General features: G+C 40.0%; 1 protein-coding gene across 5 annotated transcripts in view; it reads left to right on the plus strand.

The window, feature by feature from the left end:
• Nucleotides 1-18,171, plus strand: part of FAM131B (family with sequence similarity 131 member B) — a 51,577-nt gene extending 33,406 nt beyond the window's left edge. For 2 of the 5 annotated variants that reach the window (XM_052701608.1, XM_052701607.1), the window contains exons 2-7: nt 4,444-4,553; nt 6,100-6,135; nt 8,590-8,683; nt 9,278-9,475; nt 9,802-9,945; nt 10,366-18,171. In XM_052701608.1, coding sequence (XP_052557568.1) covers nt 4,500-4,553; nt 6,100-6,135; nt 8,590-8,683; nt 9,278-9,475; nt 9,802-9,945; nt 10,366-10,922 — 1,083 coding nt within the window. In that variant the 5' untranslated portion in view covers nt 4,444-4,499 and the 3' untranslated portion in view covers nt 10,923-18,171. Of the gene's footprint in view, nt 1-3,080; nt 3,179-4,443; nt 4,554-6,099; nt 6,136-8,589; nt 8,684-9,268; nt 9,476-9,801; nt 9,946-10,365 lie in introns of those variants that run through there. The other 3 variants (XM_052701606.1, XM_052701609.1, XM_052701610.1) reach the window with 3 other exon arrangements.
• Nucleotides 18,172-22,108: the final 3,937 nt, after the last annotated feature.

The raw sequence follows: 22,108 nt of genomic DNA on the forward strand, positions 1-22,108 counted from the left end.
TTCCAAAGTATGCACCAAAATGAGCTCTAAAATTACCATAAATAAATAAATAAATCAGATTAGCAGGGTGGGATATTGACATGCAGATGGACTCCTGGAGTTTTCCAGTGTGTTCATAAAGATGGTCACTATTTCATATTTCTTGAGAATCCTAATGCGCACATTTTCTAATTTTTGAGATGACAGTTACCATATTAAAAAAAAAAAAAAAAAAAAAAAAAAAGGGGAGGAAACATGTCCTGATATTCTCCTTCCCCAACTCCTTTTCATGTGTTTTCCATATTTTTTTTTCATATTTCTTATTTTGAAAGGCCTGACTTAAAACTAGTTCTTGATTTTTACCTAACCAGTAGTATAAAGACTAGAGGGATATCTTCCCCCCTAAGGACTTAGAGTAGAAACATTTCTTCAGTTGTCATGGATACATCTTTTTCTGATAAGTGTCTGCCAGAGTTTTTTTCATTAAATTTGTGTTAAAAATACATAGGAGCTATGATTTGTAAACAGTGTGGCTTAATATACTTATAAAGTTCAGCTGTGTTGGTTTTATCTCACTGTTTCATATAGTTAGCTTCCTGCTCGTTCATCAGTCATCTATTGTGTCTTAGAAGGTGATGGAATTTATGATGTTATAAAAATCTAAAAGAAGTTAAAAAAAAAAAAAAAATCTTTAAAATGTGCAAGGAAATACAAAATCCCTCTCTGTGCTTTCTATGTGGATTGTACAAAAAAAAAGAAAAAAAGCCCTCAGAAACTGTATTATGTTGCTTTACCTTCCTTCAGGACGTTTTCACAAGAAATCAGTTGCATGTGTTCGTAAAAATCCCACTTTAAAAATCAGCTTTGTGACCCCTTTATACTTAAAAATGTTCATCAGCTCTACGTGAAGAGAAGCAAATTGTGTCTGTAGAGGTGACTGGTGATAGGTTTACAAATGAATTAGACATTAAGATGAAATGGAAGGTGGATAAGAGAAAAGGAAACGTTTTGGAGAAGAAAAGCACTGTTACAACAGAGAAACATACTAATTGAAGGGAGAAAGATGTTGATGAGGTCAGATAAAAACCGTACTCATTATAATGTGCTACTTTTAGTTTCCCTTTTCCTGCTTTGCTGTCCATGTCTCTTCCAGATTTTCTGTTTCTTTCCTTCCATCTGTCAGAGCAGAACTTGATTTTTCATGTCTATGTATTAATGTTGCTCTGGCTGTTTCTAGCAGAATTGAAAAAAACAACCCACCGCTAAACTTTTCCTACTTTCAGTAAGTGGAAGTAACATTGCCCCAGGCTCAACGCCAATTAGAGTCCAGAGACTTCCTTTTCTACCACAGTGTGTGATGTTGTAACACTTGAGCAGATATTTATATATTTTTGTCTTGCAAAACATTTTGTAGATATTAAAGAGGTATTCTCTCCTAAAATCTTTCTTAGTATCTGTGAAACTGTTTGGACCAAGAATTTTCAGTAATTATTCAATCTATAAATACATTTTATGGGCTTTTACTTCTACTACTACAGAGCAAGCATGGACTTTGAGACAAATGATAGTTTGATGATAATTCAGTTCAACTACTTGATGCCACCATTTGCCAAAATAATATTTTCCACAGTCTAACACTTCATGGAAATCATCAGTGTATAAGCAATACTGAGATAAAAAAATTGAGTGTCTGTGCCAAACTTTGAGGCCGTTAAGTCACATCTACTGAGCACCTGACTCCCTGAGGTTGATTTCTTTGTGTTTGAGGTCTCTTTGTGGTACGGTTTCAGAACAGCACTGCAGCCCGTTTTGAACTGTATGCCAGGATGTCGAGATTTGCAGTCGCACCGCAGCACTGTACTCAACAACAGCTGAACGTACAGGAATGAGACTGAGGATAAGTGGAGATAAAACAGCCTTGGCACTGCTGTTTAAAGCCTGTAATGAAGGCTTTTGCATTGCTGCCTTTTGCTCCATAGTGGTAGTGTCTCCTGCTTCTCCAGCATCGCTGACTGCGTACATCATCTCTGCAGCAGGACAGCCCCAAGCCTCCCCTTCTGTGTGACAGACTGGGTGCTGATGGAGCAAAGAAGCAATCTGCCTCCACAAGAAGAGGCAACCTGGTCCCAGCAAGTAGAGGTGGGCTCTCACTCCTACTCCTGACTCCGCTGTCAGACTGTCACGCACCTCTGTTGATTCCTCAGCTCCTCCTGCCCACGTTCAGCTGGGCTGCACAGTCTATGCAGTGGCTGTGTCTGGATCCTGGTATCTACAGTTGCTGGCACCCAGACATATAAGCCTTCAAGGCTGCAGCCCCAGCCAAATGCTGGTACAGATCCCTCACCAACAAGTCCAACTTCATTTTCAGTAACGTTCAGGTGCTCTATTTGGGCTCTCTGTTCTGACCTTGTCTCTCTGTGCTCCTTTGTGGGTGTGCGGGTGGGCTATTATCACACAATCTAACATGCCTGCAAAGAAGTATGCCTGCAGTCTGAAGCTAAATAAACTGATCAGAATTTAACACAAAATTGTACAGTTGTAGCACATGAATTGATCACGGTTAATAGTAATTGCAATTAGAAATAAGTAAGGGAACTCAGTAAGGAAAAATACATTCATGTACTTGCTAGGAAAATTAGTCAAGGTGATCACAGCATTGAAGGGTAGTTGTGCTCATTATAGCCAAATCCTGCCTCCTCCTGAAATCTGTTTGGGTCTGACCTCTGATGCACAGCTTTGTAGCAGACGGTACAGGAATGTTTTTTTCTTTTAAGTTCTCTGAATAGCTTCTGCTTTGTTCAGCCTAGTCAGTAGCACATAGGGGATACTATTAAAGCACTCAATTCCAATTATCCTGATAAAGAGAAACATAATTCGAGTGTGATGGGGAAAATATGATTTGATTCTCTTAGAAAGAGAGATCTTACACATTAGGAAGTGATGAGATGCGAGGTGTTGTGGTCGCTAAATCAAGTAACGTTTGCTTTCTGCTGTTTTTTTGGCTCACCATGCTTATCCTTTTTTAACATACCAAATTAATATTTTTGCGTTTTGAATCTAGCTGATGAGTGTGCCTCAGGCTTCTCCATGCCTCTTACAGGCCTGCATAGGGAAGGGTATTGCACAACACCTCTTGCCTGTCAGAAGATCTGGTGGTGGCGAACCAGTGTAGACATGCCAGAGCTGCTAGGACAAGCAAGTGGGTCTTCATACATCTGTGGTGAAGCAAGCAAAGATCAACTAAAAAGTTGAAAGCTGTCGAAAATAGCACCATTCACATCCACAAGCATCTATTTTAAATAGAATAGAGATTGCTCAATTGATCCAGGAATCGATTATCATTGTAGGAGCTGTCCTTCTTTCTAGATTTCCAAAAGCTCAGTTTTAAATGTAACACGGTCTTCTACTCCATGACATGGATAAGGGAATAAAATATTTTTAAACAGAGTTTAAGGATGGTGCAATAAAAAGATCAGTGGATAGCCAAATGGACAGAGCAGTCATATGGAGAAATCTTTTTTCCTTGGCTACTTGAAGTGTGTTACTACTCAGATTTAGTTTCACTTATATTAAAATTAAGTCTATAGTAATTTTTTTGTCTTTATTCTTTCAATTTTATTAATTTTATATTATTAATATTTATTTTAATTTGATCTTTTAAGTTGTATTAAAGTGCCTCTAAGATCAGGCAGCACAGACTGCCTTTGAATGGTTGAAAATCTTAGAAAGCTGTGCAGAAAGCACAGGGATCACAGTGAACCAGTAGCTGAACGTGAGAATCTGCTGCAAGTTTTTGATACAATGGGTTAGTCATTTTTACCTTCAGCAGAATGGGTGCAAGCAGTCCTGCAGTACTGTGCACTCTTTCATGTCTGTGTTTTGAAGAACTAAAAAATGTCTTTTTAAAAAAAGATGCAGAGAGATGGAAAGATGCTATACAATAAGAAACCTAAGGATCTCAGTCTGTTTAATTTATCAAGAAGAAAATCAAGTGAATGAATAACTTTTCTGAAATGTAATGACAGGTATTAAAAAACTCTTTAATCTTGCTGAGAAAGGCAAAGCAGGGACAGCGCCTCTAAATTGAAGCCAAACCAATTCAAACTAGAGAGGAGAAACGCCTTTTTAAGTGACGAAAGCTTAATAATGAAACAGAATATCAAAAAGAATTGGTTATTTCTCAGTCAGACATCATGACTAGATTCTTTTATTCTGGGGAGCTATGGTTTAGCCAAGCTTACATTCTGCTTAAGAACAATGCAAATGACTTGACTTCACATGAGGACATTTGTGTGAAATGCAGTAGTTGATGATGTACAGGCGATCTGATTAAAATCAGGTCTGGTTTAAGGCTACTGTTGTCTTAAGGTCAGTGATTCTCCTGTATGCTAAACTGACTTGACTTAAGAATGCTAAAATGCATTGTAGAGACAATTGGAAGCCTGACTGGATGTGTTCCCACAGGAAACGAGGTGATTGCAGTAGACTGGAAGGGACTGAAAGATGTGGACCAAATCAATATGGACAGCACCAGTTCACTACATGGCAGCAGCTTCCATCGTCCTTCCACTGAGGTGAGTGCTTGTCCCAGATACACTTATCCAAGGAGATTGAAAAATTTCAGTTCCTTCTGTGTTCAGAAATGTGTGCTGTGCATCACTGGGATCATCTCGGAGAGGACAAGAGTGTTAATACACACCCAAGGATGCAGTTTGGTTTGTTTAGAATAGAGTTGAGTCATTCTGTATAGATTATCTAGAGTGAGTAAGAGTTGCAAATGAAAGTACTTTTAACCACTGACAACTGGGGTAGATAGAATATGAATAAAACTGTGGCAGTTGTGGCAAACCTGTAGGTCTGCATTCCTTGAATGATGGATTTACTAAAATGCTCAACACCATGGCTCTACAGCCATACCATGTTTTGAAGAAATGTGTTTGTCTCCATTTTGATATTTAGGAATTTATTCACTAGTAATTCACTGCCAATTGATTTACCATTTAGTACCTCAATGTCTGACTCATTTCCTGTTCTGAATTAGTGCAACTTAGGTACCTGAATTTTCAGCTCGGTAAGGTTCAGGGCAGGCAGTCATGATTAGTAAAAATATTAAACTGTTTCAAACAAATAACATTTTGAAAATCACAGATAATGTTCATAAATAACATACAGTTTAGATAATCTGATGAAGTGCCAGCATGTAGGTATTTTATTTCCTTATTACACTGGAACGCGGCTCTAAGAAACTGGGAGTTTTATGAAATCCTGATAGAAATTGTGGGGCACAACCTTGTATGGAAAACTCAGTTGAAGTTTAACACAGATCTATAACTCATTGAACATGAACTCTATCTCATGGATCATTTATGTTCGTAGGAATAGTTATTATGACTAAAATTTATTCATCTAAATCTTCCTGCGTGCTCACATCACAAAACCAAGATGTTGAGATGTGAGCCCTCCCAGCTGAGGGAAATGCTCTATGAATTGCTACTGTACTGACCGGTAAGGAAAATGGATCTGGTTTGCAAATAAAAACTGGATCAGAGTGGACAAACTGAAAGATTACAAGAGAAAATAATTTTGGGAGAAAATCAGTCTGTAACTTGTTATATTATGCTAAGAATACATAGGTAGTGTGGCTCCTCCTTGTGTTAGCCTCGGAGGGATGCACCACCCACACAAGGTTGCCAGTGTCGCGTTATTTAGCAAAGAAGTTAGAAGGGGAGTCTTAGCAAAAGGTGTTTGTATTTCTCTCTCCCTTAGACTGTTTATCATCATGTTTACTTGTATACCTTCAAGCACCATGGCACTACAGACACCACAATCAACAGCAAGGAACCAGTCTGGATGTGGTGCTCAGGGATGTGATTTAGCAGCAGGTTGTTAAAGTTAAGGTAGTACGGTTAGGTTGTGGTTGGACTTGGTGATCTTTAAGGTCTTTTCCAACCTGAGCGATTCTATGATTCTATTCTATGAGTGAAGTCAGATTGAAAGACACATTGTTTAATTCCCCAGGTAAAATAGAGGCTGTTAATTATCACTAACTACTAGAGAGGTGCATGACAATTTGCAGCTTGTTTGTTTCACTAACACGATGTCCTTTTTTGCTTTCTTCAGCAAACACGGACAGATTTCTCCTGGGATGGTATCAATGTGAGTGTGTGCCATACTACTGTTCACATTTCTAGTCATAGGATATAGTGGCAGTGATGATGGAAACATGACATGGAAACATGTTTTGAAAGTCTTAACTGAAATTCTGAGCGTTGTTTAAGATTCACAGGATGCTGCTGAAATTTTGTTTGCTTTTGCTGTCTGGCGGGTATTTAGATCTGGCCATTATCTTGCCTTTCTCCTTTTGAGACAAATATGTGTCATTTCTGATGTTCTCTTTGTGAGATTTCTGGACACTGTTAGATAAAAAGGGAAGTATACCTAGCGTGTTTTAAAAATCCATAGTCTTTAATTAGAGCATCATTTGATCTTTTTCAGGAGTTTGTAGGAAGTGTATTTTATCATTTTCAGCTGTATATAGAAGTAAGGCAATTTTTACGGTCCCCTGAGGGAAACGGTCAGAACCAGTTAACTTCAGTTAACAAGTAGAAGAAGAAACAAGCAAACATTTTAATAATATATGTTCCCTGTTGCTCTTAATACCTACACCATAAAAAAACATGTTTTTTTTTTCCCCCACTAATATAAAACCAGCATCCTGAAAAGGGAATAGTGTTCATTATTGCTACCAAAATATTCTGCTCTATAGATTAAAAAAGGTGTTCAAATAGATTAGCTTTGATAGTTTGATACTTCGAAAGGTAGAATTAGGGATGCATTTTTGGTAGTGTAAGCATTTTCAAAATCCTGATGCTTTCAAAAGTTTAAAAAGTTTTCTGTGATTTGAGAGCACTTAAGTCACTTAATAACGAGGGGACGTAGTTTTTTAACCAATCCTCATTCTACTGACAGCTCATTCATTGTGGCACTTATAGCTTGGGACTTTTGCCTAGGCTCAGCTAGAGAAAATGTTTGTGGGAAAATTGCAGTGCATTGCGGCAACTGTCCAGAATAAGTTTGTCAGATTTTTCCTCACTGCGCTTCTGCCTAGCTGAAAGCAAGGTACACATAGTCGTGTTTCCTTAAAGATAATAGAAGACAATTTCCTTATTTGCAATTTCTGATTTTTCCAACCCACTCTGAATCCATGGCACTCTGGTTTCTCAAAGTGCCTCTTTCTCTTCCTCAGTGTAATTCTGTGTACATTCTGTATACCTTGATGTCAAAGCTGGCTTATGAGTTTTCCTCTCTTTCTTTTCATTCTTGCCTTCATGCCATAGCTGTCCAGCCTTGGAGTGGTAGAGACCACCTGCAGATACTTTCTATTCTAGTTCATTTTCATGAGGTGGCTCATTTTGAAACAAATGGGCAGGTAATGAACCTAGGATGGAATGACCAGAATTAGCATAGCCTGACATTCTTTAACCAGCTTTACCATCAAAAGAGATGGATCATGAAACAAGGACTATGTTCTCCACTACACCTCTCAATTTTTACTCTTCCTTCACTTCCTGATAGCTTCAGCTCACGTGTTACATACACACGTGTGGCTGCAAAGTTACAGGATGCCTCAATTGCTGCATATACACTCACTTTTCAGAGAAACTTACCTTTCTTAGCTTAGCAATTGGCAGAGATTACATGCAGTTCAGTATCTTTACATTACTTTTCTTTGCCTCTAAGTACTTTACTGCTTACTTACTGCACCTCTCGGTTTTCTTGAGGCCTGTGCCTGTGACTGAATAGTTGCTTTGTGTCAGGATTTAAAACTTCCCATCATGGTCACTACTTTTGAATATATTTGTGCTTGGATGCCCAGTGTGAACATGATGGACTTGAAATGAAGAGCAGAAGCAATGCTTGTTTAGCCCTTATGAAAAAATGATCTCAAATGCAATGCCCAGCATCTTTAGAGGAGACTATTGGATTCATCTTGAGAGATTGTGTTCTGTGATATTTGTGACTGCTGCCTGTACTTGTTATTCAGAGACTGATGATGAACACAGAGAAGAGAGTAAAGGAAATTTAGTAAAATTGTAGATCTCATTTCTATACTAGAATGAATGAAGAATACACTGATAAAGTCACATTCATTTTTAAGACTATGTAAACTATGTATACAAGAAGAAGTAAATACTGAAACCAGTGCATGAAATAATATCTGTGATGTGATGCATATTTGTGTGTTTTGTTTATCACATTGTCAGCTCTCCATTGTAAGCTTCCTGAATTGTCCATCAACCATGCATTGCCTTTCAAATAAAGAGCTGGAACAGGGCAGCATGTCCATGGAGGATTGGAAGCAGCCAAAGGGAAGCTTCTCGCAGCCTGATTCTGCCTTTGCCACTGGCCTTACCTCATTCAGTACCACAGTTATGCAATATCTAATATTAGTTAAATAGCCTCTAATTTTTCCATCCTCTGTTTTGTTGTCTTTTTATTGCTTGCTTCTGCTCTTCGTCTTTCCCATACCTTCTGAAATTGTTGAACTGATTTCCATTCACTTTATTTTCTCCTTCCTGTATATCATTTCTTCATATTCTTTCTTTTCAGCTCTCCATGGAAGATACAACCTCCATCCTCCCCAAGCTGAAACGTAACTCCAATGCTTATGGGATTGGGGCTTTGGCTAAATCATCTTTCTCTGGTGAGGTCCTTAAAACTTGGGTTTATCTTTGGCAGCTTCTCTCCACAAGCCTTTCTGCCTCTTCCCATAGCTCCCTGTTGCTTTCCCAACTGCTCTCTTCTGACTCATGCGTACTCTAGGCCTTAGAGTAGTTCCACGACCACAGTTCTAGATATATAAATCTCTTAGCTGTTGCACTTTCAAAGAGCAAATTTTGCTTCTCACCATGCACCCCAGCTCTGACATCTTCATTTGTATTCCCTCAAACTGTCTTGGGTTTAACCCCATTTTCTATTTCTTAGTTTGTTCACTTCCAGGTTTCACCACTCATGCTCAACTCTGTTCTAAATGGATTCTAGGCAAGGAAGGAAATGGCCTTTCATATTTGGGGTTTCTCTTTTCCCCCTGAGAACTAGTCCAAGAAAAGGTGGAGAAACTCTCCTGGAGAGGGATACAGTGAAAGGTGGGATACATCCCAGCCCACCCAACCCAAGGCCTGAACCTAGTCAGGAAAGGAGAGGAGAAATCTCACTTCCAAGAGAGAAAAACAGCATGGCAGACAGCTCTGGAACTGTGTAATAGCCCTTCCTTGTTTTCTAATGTCTGGTCCCTTAGGGATATCCCGCAGCATGAAGGACCATGTCACAAAGCCAACGGCTATGGGCCAAGGCCGTGTGGCTCACATGATTGAGTGGCAAGGTTGGGGTAAAGGTAACAGCCAGCAGCAGCAACATACGCACGAGACGGCACGCAAAGATGCTGACGCCTACTCAGACCTGAGTGACGGCGAAAAGGAGGCCCGGTTCCTTGCAGGTAGCTCTGATTTTTTTTTTTTGCATGAGAATTGGGTTAGTTGGGATGTTCCAGAGCAGAATCCCTGATATAATGTGCAGAAACCTGATAAACATACTCAGGAGAACCTCTGGGTGGTTCATATGGCAGATGGAGATGAGAGACTGTAATTAGAATATTCCAGTGGAATGCAAACTGGGGAGGGCAGGAGCCATCTGTGAGTGATGGGCATTGCTGAAGTAGAACTAGAATGGAGCAGTGGGACCAGGAGATGCGGTTAAAAAGGGGGATAAGGGATGAAGATGTTCACACATTTCTGCTCTCTGTCCGTGTCTCCTTTGGCACAGGAGTGATGGAGCAATTTGCTATATCAGAGGCGACTCTCATGGCCTGGTCCTCCATGGATGGTGAGGATGTGAGTGTAAACTCAAATCAGGAGAATCCAGCGGGCAACTACTCTGAGAATTATCAGGAACTAATGGAGAGCCAAGGTGAGCTCCAGCACCTCTTGCTAATCTTGAAAAACCTCTCTTTCAGTCTTGGTATTGTGTTGCTCTCTTTCCACTTGCCCTTTTTCGTTCTGTAGCCTCAAATTCCAGGGCTGCAATCAAAGAAAGCCATCACCTGTTTGTTATCCAAAGAATCTAACATTAACAGAGAGGCTCCAAAGCCCAGTTTTTTTGGCTTGTTGGGCACGACTGGAAAGCCACCAACTCTTGCAGTCTCTTGTGGATGTAATGAGGTTCCTATGCCTGCTGCTTAGAACTGCCTTTCATCTTTGCTCTCCTCCCCTGTAAAGGATTTATCCATGTTGCCCTATACAGTACTATGTACAGACACCCAAGCTATCTGAATGAACCAGCTTGGTCTACACTGTCTAACTATGTTTTGTTTCCCTTCTTTTCTTGCAGAGCACATGGCCCAGACGCAGTATGATAGCTGGCCTCATTCCTACGTCTCACAGGGCATGTATTGCTTAGGTTCATCTGATGCCTGGGAGGCCAGCGATCAGTCCCTCATTGCTTCCCCTGCAACTGGCTCCTACTTGGGCCAGAATTTTGATGAATCGCAGACAAACCTTCAGGAAAGTATTTTGATTCAGAGCAGCCTTCTCCAGCAGCAACAGCTGCAGCAACAGCTGCAGCAACAGCAGCAGGAGCAAAACTTCATCCAGAGCACGGGGCTGGTCCATGTGTGGCCTCTGCAGACTGCGCAGGGTGGAAGTGGCGCTGAATCCAGCACTTACATGGAGGACCACCTTGAGGATAATGGGAACCCACGGCTGGAGAAGGCTCCTCTCCTAAACAAGAAGCCCTCTCCAGAGGAAGATGATGTAGTATGCCGGGACCTGGAATCACTGTCTCCTCGAGAGGAGATGGAACATGCTGCGCTGAGCCGCAAAGTCTCTGATGTTACCTCTTCTGGGGTGCAGTCTTTTGATGAGGAAGAGGGAGAAACAAACAACTGATGGTTTTTGTGAAATTCTCATCACTGCTGAAAAAAGAGTGGGGTGGCAAGGAATGAAATGACAGGGATTATTCTCTCCAGCTCCCCATACTTCCAAGCAGACACACTTTCAGTTTCTGACGTTTAATTATTTTTTTAAACAAGAGGAAAATCTCAAAGTGATTGACACACGAAGACCTCTTCTTTCCCTCTACAATGGACACATATTTTCAATTTTCATTGCTCTGAGCAATGCACCTGAGGTGCTTGGAGAGATCTGGATTGGTAAATCATTTCTAAATCTTTTAAATACAAAGTCTTGGCTCTGGATTCAAACTCTTCTGGTATAGGGATATGGCTGATGCAATAGGCTTGATATAGGGAGTGGCTTTGTGGCTAGAATCCATTCTGGCAGAATGGATATTGCTTTGTGGACATGATGTTTTTGATAGAATATATGAATATAGACTGTTTTAAAATGAAGATATGGCTTTACAAATATAGATTGCACTAGTATAGTGATTGTGGCTGCTACAGAGAATAAGGCTGTATTCAATACAGACTGTACTGAGATGAAGGATTCACTGTGTAACCAGATCCTCAATAGCACCTTGATATGAAATTGTAGGCTCAGTGGATACAGACTGCGCTCCATGGGCATGGGCTGTGCTGCAGTACAGATGGCCTGGCTCTGTGTGCATGGCTGTACTGTGGCATGGAGGAATGAGTGCAGATATGTATCTAACCCTGCTCTGAGATACTCACGCTTTGGTTTCTTTGTAGACTTTAATTTATTTGTTTCTCTCTTTGACATTTCTATCTTCCCAGGAGCTGGCAGGAATGCTGTGTCCTTTTGGCATTGGGCACCGAATACCAGTAGCAAGGACTTTGTCAGCTACTGAGTCAGTCACCAAGAGCTGACTCTTGTGGGGGGCTTGAGAACATGTCCATCTTGGTGCTGCTGCAGCATCCTTATGTCTTTTCCTTTGCCAGCAACATTGGCAGACCAAGAGAGTCTGCAGATCCAGGAATAGCATGTACAGCTATGAGATCACAGATTTCCAGTTTACGCTGGAATTTTCAGTTGTTGCTTTTTTAAAAAAAAACTTTTTATATTGCTGTTTAAGTGTTCCTAAAAAAGCAGTTAGTAGTGGTGAAGGCCTGTTCTCCCGTCGTTACTTATTATAAATACTGCACCTTTCCCATTTCTGCCACTCCTTCTGCAGTGCCAAACACAGACGGAGGAAAGGGGCTAGAGACAAAGTTTCTTCCTATTTCTTTCTTCTCCTTGCTAATATATATATTTTTTTCTTTTGTTTTCCTACCTTCAGACAATGTAAATAACAGTCAAAGCTTGGTCTGTTTCTTTTGCCCCATCTCTGCTCTTTTTTTAGGAGTGGAGAAAGCTGATTTTACAAATTTTTTCTATTTTTTGGGGTTCTGGTTTTTTTTTCTTTCTTTTTTATGTTAAAAAAATTACAGTTTGTTGACTAGTGGGAATTTGGTCTCTCACAGTTCCTCACTATGTTTCTATGGACCTCCTTTTGAAGGGAAAGGACTTTGTAAGGTAACTAAAAAACTGTCTTCTCTTAAGCTTTCACCAGGAAACAAATGGGAACAGAAATAAAAGAAAAAAAATTGTACAAGGCTATTGATTTTGCTAGAGGGCTGAACAGAACAGTGGAAATTACACATGTTGAGTATTAATTGCAATATCTCTAGGAATGAAGCATCAGCAAAGCGTGGGTTTAGATGGGATACTAGATCTGATGAGCTAGAGGGAGGAATTTGCCTGGACGCTGCCATACTGTGCTAGGGGCATCACTTCCTACTTTCTCTGATTCATACCTACTCTGTTCAGTTCATCAAGTGTTTGTCTATTCTTTGCCTCCTCTTCAGGCTTGTATTTTTGGATTACAGGAGAATGATACGTGCTCACTTCCTGATTCAGCTTTAGACTCATCAAGAATGTCTAAGGAGAGTGAAATGTGACCAAAATAGCATCATCAGACGTCAGAGTTCAGACAGCTCCTGGCAAGCAAAGTAGCCTATGTCCAGGAATTATGAAAAATACAAATGGGACTCTCAGGTAAAACTTTATCCCACTCAGCTTTCTCTCACATTGGCAGCTGTATGAAGAGGGAAGTCTAAGAACTCCCAGGTCTTTCCAGCCCTGACCATTTCAAGAGGATGTCTTCCCTCTCTGTTGTTCTTCTAAAGGAAAAGACCTCTGGGATTTTTAAGTTAGATTGATAATTTGGTGTAGGTAAGAGATAAAAACTTTTGTGACCCTTTTTTTTTAGTCAATTTCCTTGGGCTTTCTTAAATCTGTCGTAGGAAGTAGCTCTTCTCCTGAATGATGGACTTTCAATTTCTCTGTGCAGATGTTTACACATTCAAGTGCTAACTTCCCTTGGGCAGCAGCACTTGTTAACAGTTCTTTCAGGGTCTCTGCTAGCTCATTTTCCTGAACTGGCTTTGATCTAGTTGTGGATCAGGGCCAGGAAATCACACTAACCAGAGCAGGGGACAGTGCAAGTGCCAAGGGTACCTCAGCAGAGGACAAATGAGGAAGTGTTAGTCTTTTGTTACTTCCTAAAAAAAAAACAAACCTTCAGGGAAACAGAATAGTCTGGGAAGTTTCTTTGTGGGAGAAGATTTGAGTGGTTTGTTGCTTTTTTCTCATATGCCTCTCCAGAACTAATACGGATGGTTCACAGTGTTTCAGAGAAGCTTCAGATTATCTTTCCATGTTGTCTATGTGACTGAGACAAGTGGGTCATATTGTCTATGGCTTTTTTCTTTTTTTTTATACTGTGGCATTTAATAAGGCATATAATCAGTGTCTAAAAGATGTACATTTTCCTCCATGCGAGGGAATGACAGGGAAATATCCACATAGGGAAAAATGTGAAAAAAACAAGAATTGGACTTATGGAAAATTCTGTGGATTTCAATAGTGAGGGAAAACCTATCTAGAGTTTTCTAGACTCTGTTGAATAAGATATATGCTGTATAATTTCATAACCTGATCTCTAGAAATGTGTAGATAGACTCATTCTTTGTGCAGTCTAATGAGTTTGAGGAGTACTCTGTGAAAACTTTAAAGCTTACGACACTCTATAAAGTTTTTTCATAAAGGTCATGACTGTCTGTGAATGAAATTCCAGCCTATTTCTGAAAGATGAAAAAGGCTATTTTTCACAACCTCTCCACAATCCAGATGATAAATGTATCTGCTTCTCTAATTGAAAGGAACTTGGCTGGAGATAGCAGGCCACCCATAATCACTTGCTACTTGAGTAAGCATCCAGAGCTGAACTGGAAAGGTGATTTGAATACAAGTGAAAGGTTTGTATAACCTGGCCTTTTCTTATGTAATAGGCTTGCTGCTTGTATGTATCCTCTATCAGAGAGTTACCTGGAACCTAAAGCACATTTTCCAAAAAAGCCATCATTATATAGTTACCTATTGAAGCATATGGAAGGCACAGGTGCTCTGTGAGCAAAATTTGGCTTCCACTTCTTTATCCTGGTGAGGGTGGATGAATTGTACAGTGTCCAGCCAAGTACTCAGAGTGCAGATTGAACAGTGAGGCTGAAAATAGTAAGGAAATGTAAGCTGAGTATACCTGATCTATTGTCAGGGTTGCTTATTTTTGATCAATTATACTGCTTGATTTAAACCCAGACAATGGAATGGGGGAGAAATAAGAACATCAGATTGGCAAAATCTTGGCAGATTTGTTATATTAAGATTTGGAACAAGTGCTGGAACCAGCAGCTTTGGGCTGCCCTAATAATGCATGAAAAGTGACTACCTCAGAACATCGGAGATGAGCATGTTTCATCTCTAAGGCATAGTTTCTGGCTCGCTTACATGTTGAGGGGGATGTAAGGAATTACTAAGTGGTACATGAATATTCTATGCTAAAGCCTTGATCAAAGAAAGTGGCTAGGAAAGCAAGGCACCTTAGAACTACTAAGTCATTGGTTTGGGCCTCTACCTTCCTAGCAGCTGTTAATCTTCCCTTTATGACCATTGATGTAATTTGATGAATGTCAGATTATTGCTTAATTGTTCCCCTTGCTTCTTTTCAGTGATGGCATCAGAAATGACATAATGCTAGTGCTCCTGTTCCTGTTGTCTTATGACTTAGAGGGAGGGCAGATCTTATTTACTTTACCTAAGATACAATGGAGTGCCCCTGTTTAGGCAGCTCTGGACCGCACCCATCCAATTCAGTCATATGAGATCTACAGATCCTGCTGTGTTTCACAGGATGAGTTCCTTCCATTCAGGGCCCTGGGATTACAGTGACTCAACAATTTTGCTTGTTTGGTCCAAACCTTAAAGGCAAAAACCATACAAGAGAAGCTTACATAATTTTTTCTTTATAGACACATTTTAAGCACTCTTCACAAGCTTTTTGAGTTTTCTTCAACCCCATTACCTCACACTCTGGGATGGAGAAGTCAATCTGCTTCTTCAGTTTCTGTGCTTCTAAGTCAGCAACTTCTGGGAAACCGCTGACAAGTCACCCACTTCCCTTTTCTCTCTTACCCCTTTAAGACTTTAAATCATCTTTCATGGTAAGGTTAAAGCAGAGAACAGAATTTAACCATAACTTTAAGATGATAAAACGGTGAGATGCTGTGAAGGAAGCAGCCGTCTGCCCTGATTGTACTCACCTCCCACAGCCCTTGTACAGATACTGATAGACAGCTGACCCCACAACAAACCTTTATACTCTACTGCAAAAGGGAAGAGGGAACAGCTGTGAGCAGATGGAGAATGAGCATTATTCTCAGCATCTGGCATTTATATCAGGTTAGGTAAACTGTAAAAGTCCATTTTGAAATTGTATCTCCATGACAAGTCTAAGCTGCCAAAGGAAGTTGTCATGCTTCCTGCCTTTCCTCTCCAACAACTTTATGCTTCTGCTGCCTAAGAAGCATGAGTATTAACATTCATTTGGCTGCTCAGGAACTGGCACCAATGAAAATGAACTCAGTTCCCTATTAAAAAAAGAGTTTCAGCAATTTTTATTGTTTCACTTGGTGAAACATTTTTTTCTGGATGGAATATCCCTTGTTTGTTGTTCAGGCAACTCTATAAACAAATCACCATTTCCCTTAAACTAATTGTTTGACTTTTTTTTTCTTTTTTTTTTTTTTTTCCCCCAAGAAGAACAAGAAAGGAAATAGAAATGAAACCCATTCCAATACTGAGATTATCAGCAACACCAACTTAAAACTAGAAAAATATAAGTAACAGATTCATTGTGAATTTGATTCCGCTCCCCTGTAGTAATCTGACAGGGAAAGATTGCTATGCCATGGCTCAGGGAAAGGAAAAAATAAACAGGGAACATGTTAGTAAAGTAGTGCCTATTAGAACTAAACGTATGTGTAGCACAGCCTACAGTCATTAAAGCACAGTCTCAAATATGAATGCAGGCTGCAAAGTCAACATCAGGTGCCTCTTCTGTATGACAGTTGTTTAGCAGACTAAATAGTAGTGAATCTGCACAGGAACAGAAGAGTAAAACTTGACATCTGTGTCAGAGCAATGTCTTTCTTCATCTCAGAATGCATCTAGAAGCCTGAGCAAGAATTAACTGGGGTGGGCAAGAGGACAGATAGTTATTATGTTAAGAAATGGACACAGGAGACCTGCATTACAGCATAAGGGTCTATTTACTTTTTTCCCCAAAATAGGGAAAAAAAGTGGTATCTTCTCTTTGGTAATCAAGAGAAGCTCTATAAATGTCTGTTGTTGGTCCATAAGATGGACCAAGAGAAAAAGGTGGTGGATTGGTTTTTGTTTTGTTTTGTTTTGTTTTTTTTTTGTCAGTGCAGATACACAATGCTGGAATTGGAAAAAATTAGTCAGTCCAGGACTCTGAGAAAGAGTATGTTTACTAAAACTGTGGAGACTTGATTCTTCAAGTTATGAAAACTTGTTCAAGTAAGAAGTCTCTCAGTGCAGATGTCAAAGAACTTATGTACTGATGAGTGGTAGCTGCTGTCTTCTAAGAACAGAGGAGTTGCAGTGTTATGTAAAAAGAATGTTATCTGTTTTTACTGGGGATGTTTTGCATGTGCTGGTCTTGTTTCTGCTTTTCCCTAAGGGAGCAAATGTCTGTGCTAGTCAGACAAAAACATCTAAAATGGATTTTCTCCATGTTGGAAACAAGAATATGTGAACGAAGATTTACTTGTAATGAGATAAAATCATCTAGTACATATTTACTAGTTTGCTGGATTCATTTTCATTAGGCATGGAACTCCAGTGATATGTTGGAGGTTAAAAGGTTAGGAACCCTTTTCTAAAGCTCTGCTGAGCTTCCATGGGGCAAATGCAGGTGGGCTTCACTTCTTTTTGGATATTGCATGTGAGCAATGTAGCAAGCCAAGAGCTCTTTCGCAGGCATATATTCTTGTTTGGCTTCATTTTCTCTTCTCTGGTTTGTGGATATTGTGGATTATTGGAGGTCTCTGAGAATCCCTAGACAACATGGTAGGAACTCAGAAGTAATTTCACAGGGAACATAATTTATTTCTTTTCATATATAGGAGGGTCCAGACTGAGGATCTGGGAGATGCAAGGGTGGTTGATGGGACTCTGGGGTGTCACGGGGAATGCATTCCTGGAGCATGTTTAAAAGTAAGTAAAGGTTTGGGGCTCCAGTTATTGTATTCTTAGTTTCTGAAACTGCTTTATCACGAGCATATGGGACAGTGGAAGTTGCAGCAAAGCAATTTTAAGACCAGTCTGTACACATTTTCTGTGGGGAGAAGGCTGCATGGTGATTATTTGTATTCTTTCAAATTAGTGTTTACAGAGATGCATTAATGTTTGGTGGGAAAGTATGGAATGAATGGAAGTAAAACGAAAAGAGGAAGAGGTCCACTATTGTAAGCTTTCATCCCTACCTAGCCCTTAACGATGATTTATTTGCCTTTGGTCTTCCAGCTCCAAAACATGTTTGCCTGAAAAGTTTTGTTGAATATACTTCGCATGTTTTGATAATGTGACTTATGAGATAACACTTCTACGAAGATATATATATATATAAATACACACATATACAAATACATACACATACATACATGTACACACACTACATATAGACTTAGGAAACTGTATGGCATTATACACCTCCATGCCTGTATGTGGCAGCAACCACATAGGGGAGGTAGCTCAAAATAGCATGTACAGTCCTTTATGGAGTTGTTATTAAACAGAATGTGGTCTTGCCATCCTGGCTGGTGGAAGTGTTTTATTTCTGTGGGACAGGGGAGTTGCGTCTGAGGAAGGATGATCTCAGGAAAGGGGGTGGGTCTCAATTAGACTGTCTGATGGAAAACCTTGGAAAGAGTCCACGTGGCTTGAAGAAACTCCCTAGAGTAGACCATCATATACTGTTTCTTGCTGAGAATATAAGAACATGGCATGTTCTGCTACACAGGGTTAAAATCTCATGTGTGTCTGTGGTTACCTTGAAACAAATTCTTGGCCATTGTGACAAATGCGATGATACAATCACATTGACAGCATCTTCTAGTTTAGCAGAGTGAGTTTTCCTGTTACACTCTAAGGGCATTTTTCACATGAGATGTGTAAGTCTTATCCTGGTATTAGTGATATGCTGACACACCTACTGCAGTTGGACAGAAGATTCACAGCAGTGGGTTAGGATGGGGCATAAAGAGGTGTCTGATTCTGGGGTGGCACAGGCACTGATCATGAATAGCAACACTGTGGTTTCATATTTTACTTTTAAATTGGCACTTTTCAGACTGCTGTCTGATAGCAGGTTGGGGGAATTGGTTAATCCAGAGAGAAAGGAGCATTTCTGAAATGCCAGTATTCTTGTATTGTCTGCCTCTTCTTACAGGGTTTTGAGACGATAGGCCAAATCCAGTAGCACTTTGTGGATTGTATGAGAATTCTAAGTTCTAAACATGAAAGGTACTTATTTCAACATGAAGATATTTACTTGTGTTTCTTCCATTGATTCTCTCAGGGTCTGAGCAGTGTCACTTGCCCCGTTTAAGGCATACTCTATTTTGTAATAAGGAATTTTTAGGTGATCTTTGCTTTCTGTCTTCTGTTTAAAATTAATTTCCTCCCATTTTACGTACCTTTGCCTACTAGACCCATTATTGGTGTATGTGTCTGCATAAATATATTCATTTAGTTAATTGTGATTTAATTTAACTCCTTATATTTTTTTCCTCCAGTCCTGCAAGTCCCCTAGTATCCTAGTATTTACTTTCTGTGTTTTGTTTGGTTGTTGTTGTAGGTTTTTTTCCTTTTTTTTTCCTTTTTTTTTTTCCCTTTTTTTTTCCCCTTTATTTATTTATTTTTTTTTCCTCCAAATGGCATCTAAATTGTCATCTAAATGCAGAGTACTGAATGAAATCAGTTATTGAACTTGAGCCCCTGGAAAAAGAACATGTCTCCTGAGCTTAGAAATGGTACCTTAAATATAGGAAAATTGTTTTCTTAATTTAAGATGATGCTACAAAGATGATATGCAACTAATGGGTGCTTCACCTATCAGAACTCTTTTATCATCATACAAGACTAGATTTATCCCTCAGTTAAGTACTTATCCTCTGGATTTAGCTTCTGAGCCCCAACATGATCTTCACTCTGTGGTGTCTGTTCCAGTGTCTCATCCACACTGTCTTCTTATTCCTCTTTGTAGACTAGATGGCAAATTTGCTCTGTGTTTCTCACATCTTACTGTCTTATTGTTATCTCATATATTTTCCAAGTCACTAATGAAAAGAGTAAATAAAAAGAGTATAAGAAAATCCATGCTGTACACCTCACTGGCTCTGCATTTTGCCAGCTATGAGGGTATTTTCCATGAATAGTGCTTCAGAAAGTTCGTGGCTTCTGTGCAATAAGTTAACAGCAAAAGGAGTATCAGAGATAAAACTGGTCTGCTACTTGGTGAGGATGATCACCTCACAAATAGGGATGCAGAGAAGTTTAATGCCATCTTTGCCTCAGTCTTTGGCTCTGGGATTGCTGGAGCCCTGCGTTGGAGGATTGTGATCATGATAAACTTCTATCCAACCTTGAACCTGAATAGGATTTGCTGCTCTGGCTGGATGTCTATAAGCCTGTGGGGCCCACTGGGATTCATCCCAAGGTACTCCAGGAGCTCACCAATGTCAATGTGACCTCTCTCTCTATTATTTTTCAACAATCTTGGGGATCTGGAGAGTACCCAGTGAACTGAAAGCTGGCATATATTGTCTCAGTATTCAAGTAGGGCGATAAAGAGTACCTGGGTAATTATAGGCCTGTCGGTCTCACTTCCAGTGCCTGGCAAAATTATAGAGAAGGTTATTCTGAAAGTTATTGAAAACACCTGGACGACAGTGTAGTCACTGGTCACAGCCAACATGGGTTCACAAGGGAAAAGTGCTGTTTAATGAACTGAATTTCCTTTTTATGACTAGCTTACCCACTTAGTTGACCAAGAGAAGCCAGTTGATGTAATCTTTTTGAATTTCAGCAAAGCTTTTGATAATACCTTTCATGGCATCCGTCTGGACAACATGTCCAGTGTACGGATAGACAAATACATAATATGATAGATGGAACAGCTCGCTGATGGGTCAGTCTCAAAGGATTGTAATAAATTATGTCAGGCTGGTGTCTGAGTCACTTGTGGAGTTCTGCAGGGCTCTTTAATACTTTCATAAGTGACTTGGATGTAGGACTCAAAGCAATACTAATTTTGTAGATAATACTATTAGGGAGGAGCCATGGACTCCCTTGAGTGTAGAGAGGCCTTAACAAATTGGAGGGCTGGGCAATCACCAACCACATGAAGTTGATGAGAGCAAGTGCTGCATTCTGCACCTAGGATGGAGCAACCCTGGCTATCTTTACAGACTGTGGGTCAAGAAGCTGACAGCAAGTTGAATCTGAATCAGCAGTGTACCCTGGCAGCTAAAAGAGCCATCCACACCCTTGGGTGCATCAGACCCAGCACTGCCAGCCAGGTGAGGAAAGAGGTTGTTCCACTCTGCTCGTTTGCAGCCTCACCTTGAGCACTGTGTGCAAGTATGAGCACCACCATATAGAGAGTGTTCAAAGAAGGGGTATAAAGATGGTGAAGGGTCTGGACAAGCAGCTAAGGTGCTGTGGTTTGTTTGGCCCAGAGTGGCCAGGCCCTGGAGCAGGCTCCCCAGGGTAGTGGGCATGGCTCCAAGCTGCCAGAGGGTTTTTTTTGTTTGTTTGTTTTAGTTTTTCAGTTTAAATAAATCAAATTCTGTGACACATTTGGTCATAATCCAACCATCCCACAACATCCTTCCCCCTCCACAACCCCCCCTCCCCCTTTTTTTTTTTCTTCTTTTTTCTTTGTTTTCTTTTCCCAAAGCCTATTTGTTTAAGTGCACAATAGAAATCTGAGGGTGGCAAAAGGAATTTTTTTTTTCACAACTATATTTCTCATAAGCTTCTTATTGCTGTATTTTGCATTTTTTGCTGTGCAGAATAATTGTGAAGTTTCTAATTTGAGTATGTGTGACTTTAATTCTTACCACCACTTACGTAGGTTTCGTATTTTATCATCTGTCCTTTAAAATAAATATGTAACTATTCACTGAACACCCAGATATAACAGCTTTTAGATTGCAGTTTGTATAAAGCAAGCAATTCATGTAGATGCTCTAGAAGCATTTCCTTCTAAGTTGTTTATTTTATAAATTTGCTACTGGACTTTTCCTCAGCATCTTTTGTTCTCCATATCAGGTCCTGTCTTTTAAGTTGGCTGGATGTGTCTCAGTAACTATTTTTACTATGGAGTACAAGAGGTTTGCACAAGCAGCACACCAAAACTGCTTGGATAAGAGCAAAGGCACATCTGAAAGCCCAGTGCTCAAACTAGTAGGTTTGTCTGGGACTGGTTTCATTAGTCAGCATGCTAATCCCAGTGAATATTCACAGTATTGTCCCTAGCACAATGAGGCTGCATCAGGTCTTACTGACTTCCAACAAGCTGAAGAGGGGAGATTTGACTCGTAACACAGGCAACCCAATTATAGACCTGTCTGCTACTGCAAACACAGGATTTGGAAAGGGAGATGGAGTGATGAGCCAGCAGTGTGCCGCTCTGGCCAAGAAGGCCAACAGTATCCTGAGGTGCATCAAAACATGTATCAAAAGGGTGG

Source organism: Tympanuchus pallidicinctus, unplaced genomic scaffold, assembly GCF_026119805.1.
Source record: "Tympanuchus pallidicinctus isolate F22 unplaced genomic scaffold, pur_lepc_1.0 scaffold40, whole genome shotgun sequence".
Classification (NCBI taxonomy): domain Eukaryota; kingdom Metazoa; phylum Chordata; class Aves; order Galliformes; family Phasianidae; genus Tympanuchus; species Tympanuchus pallidicinctus.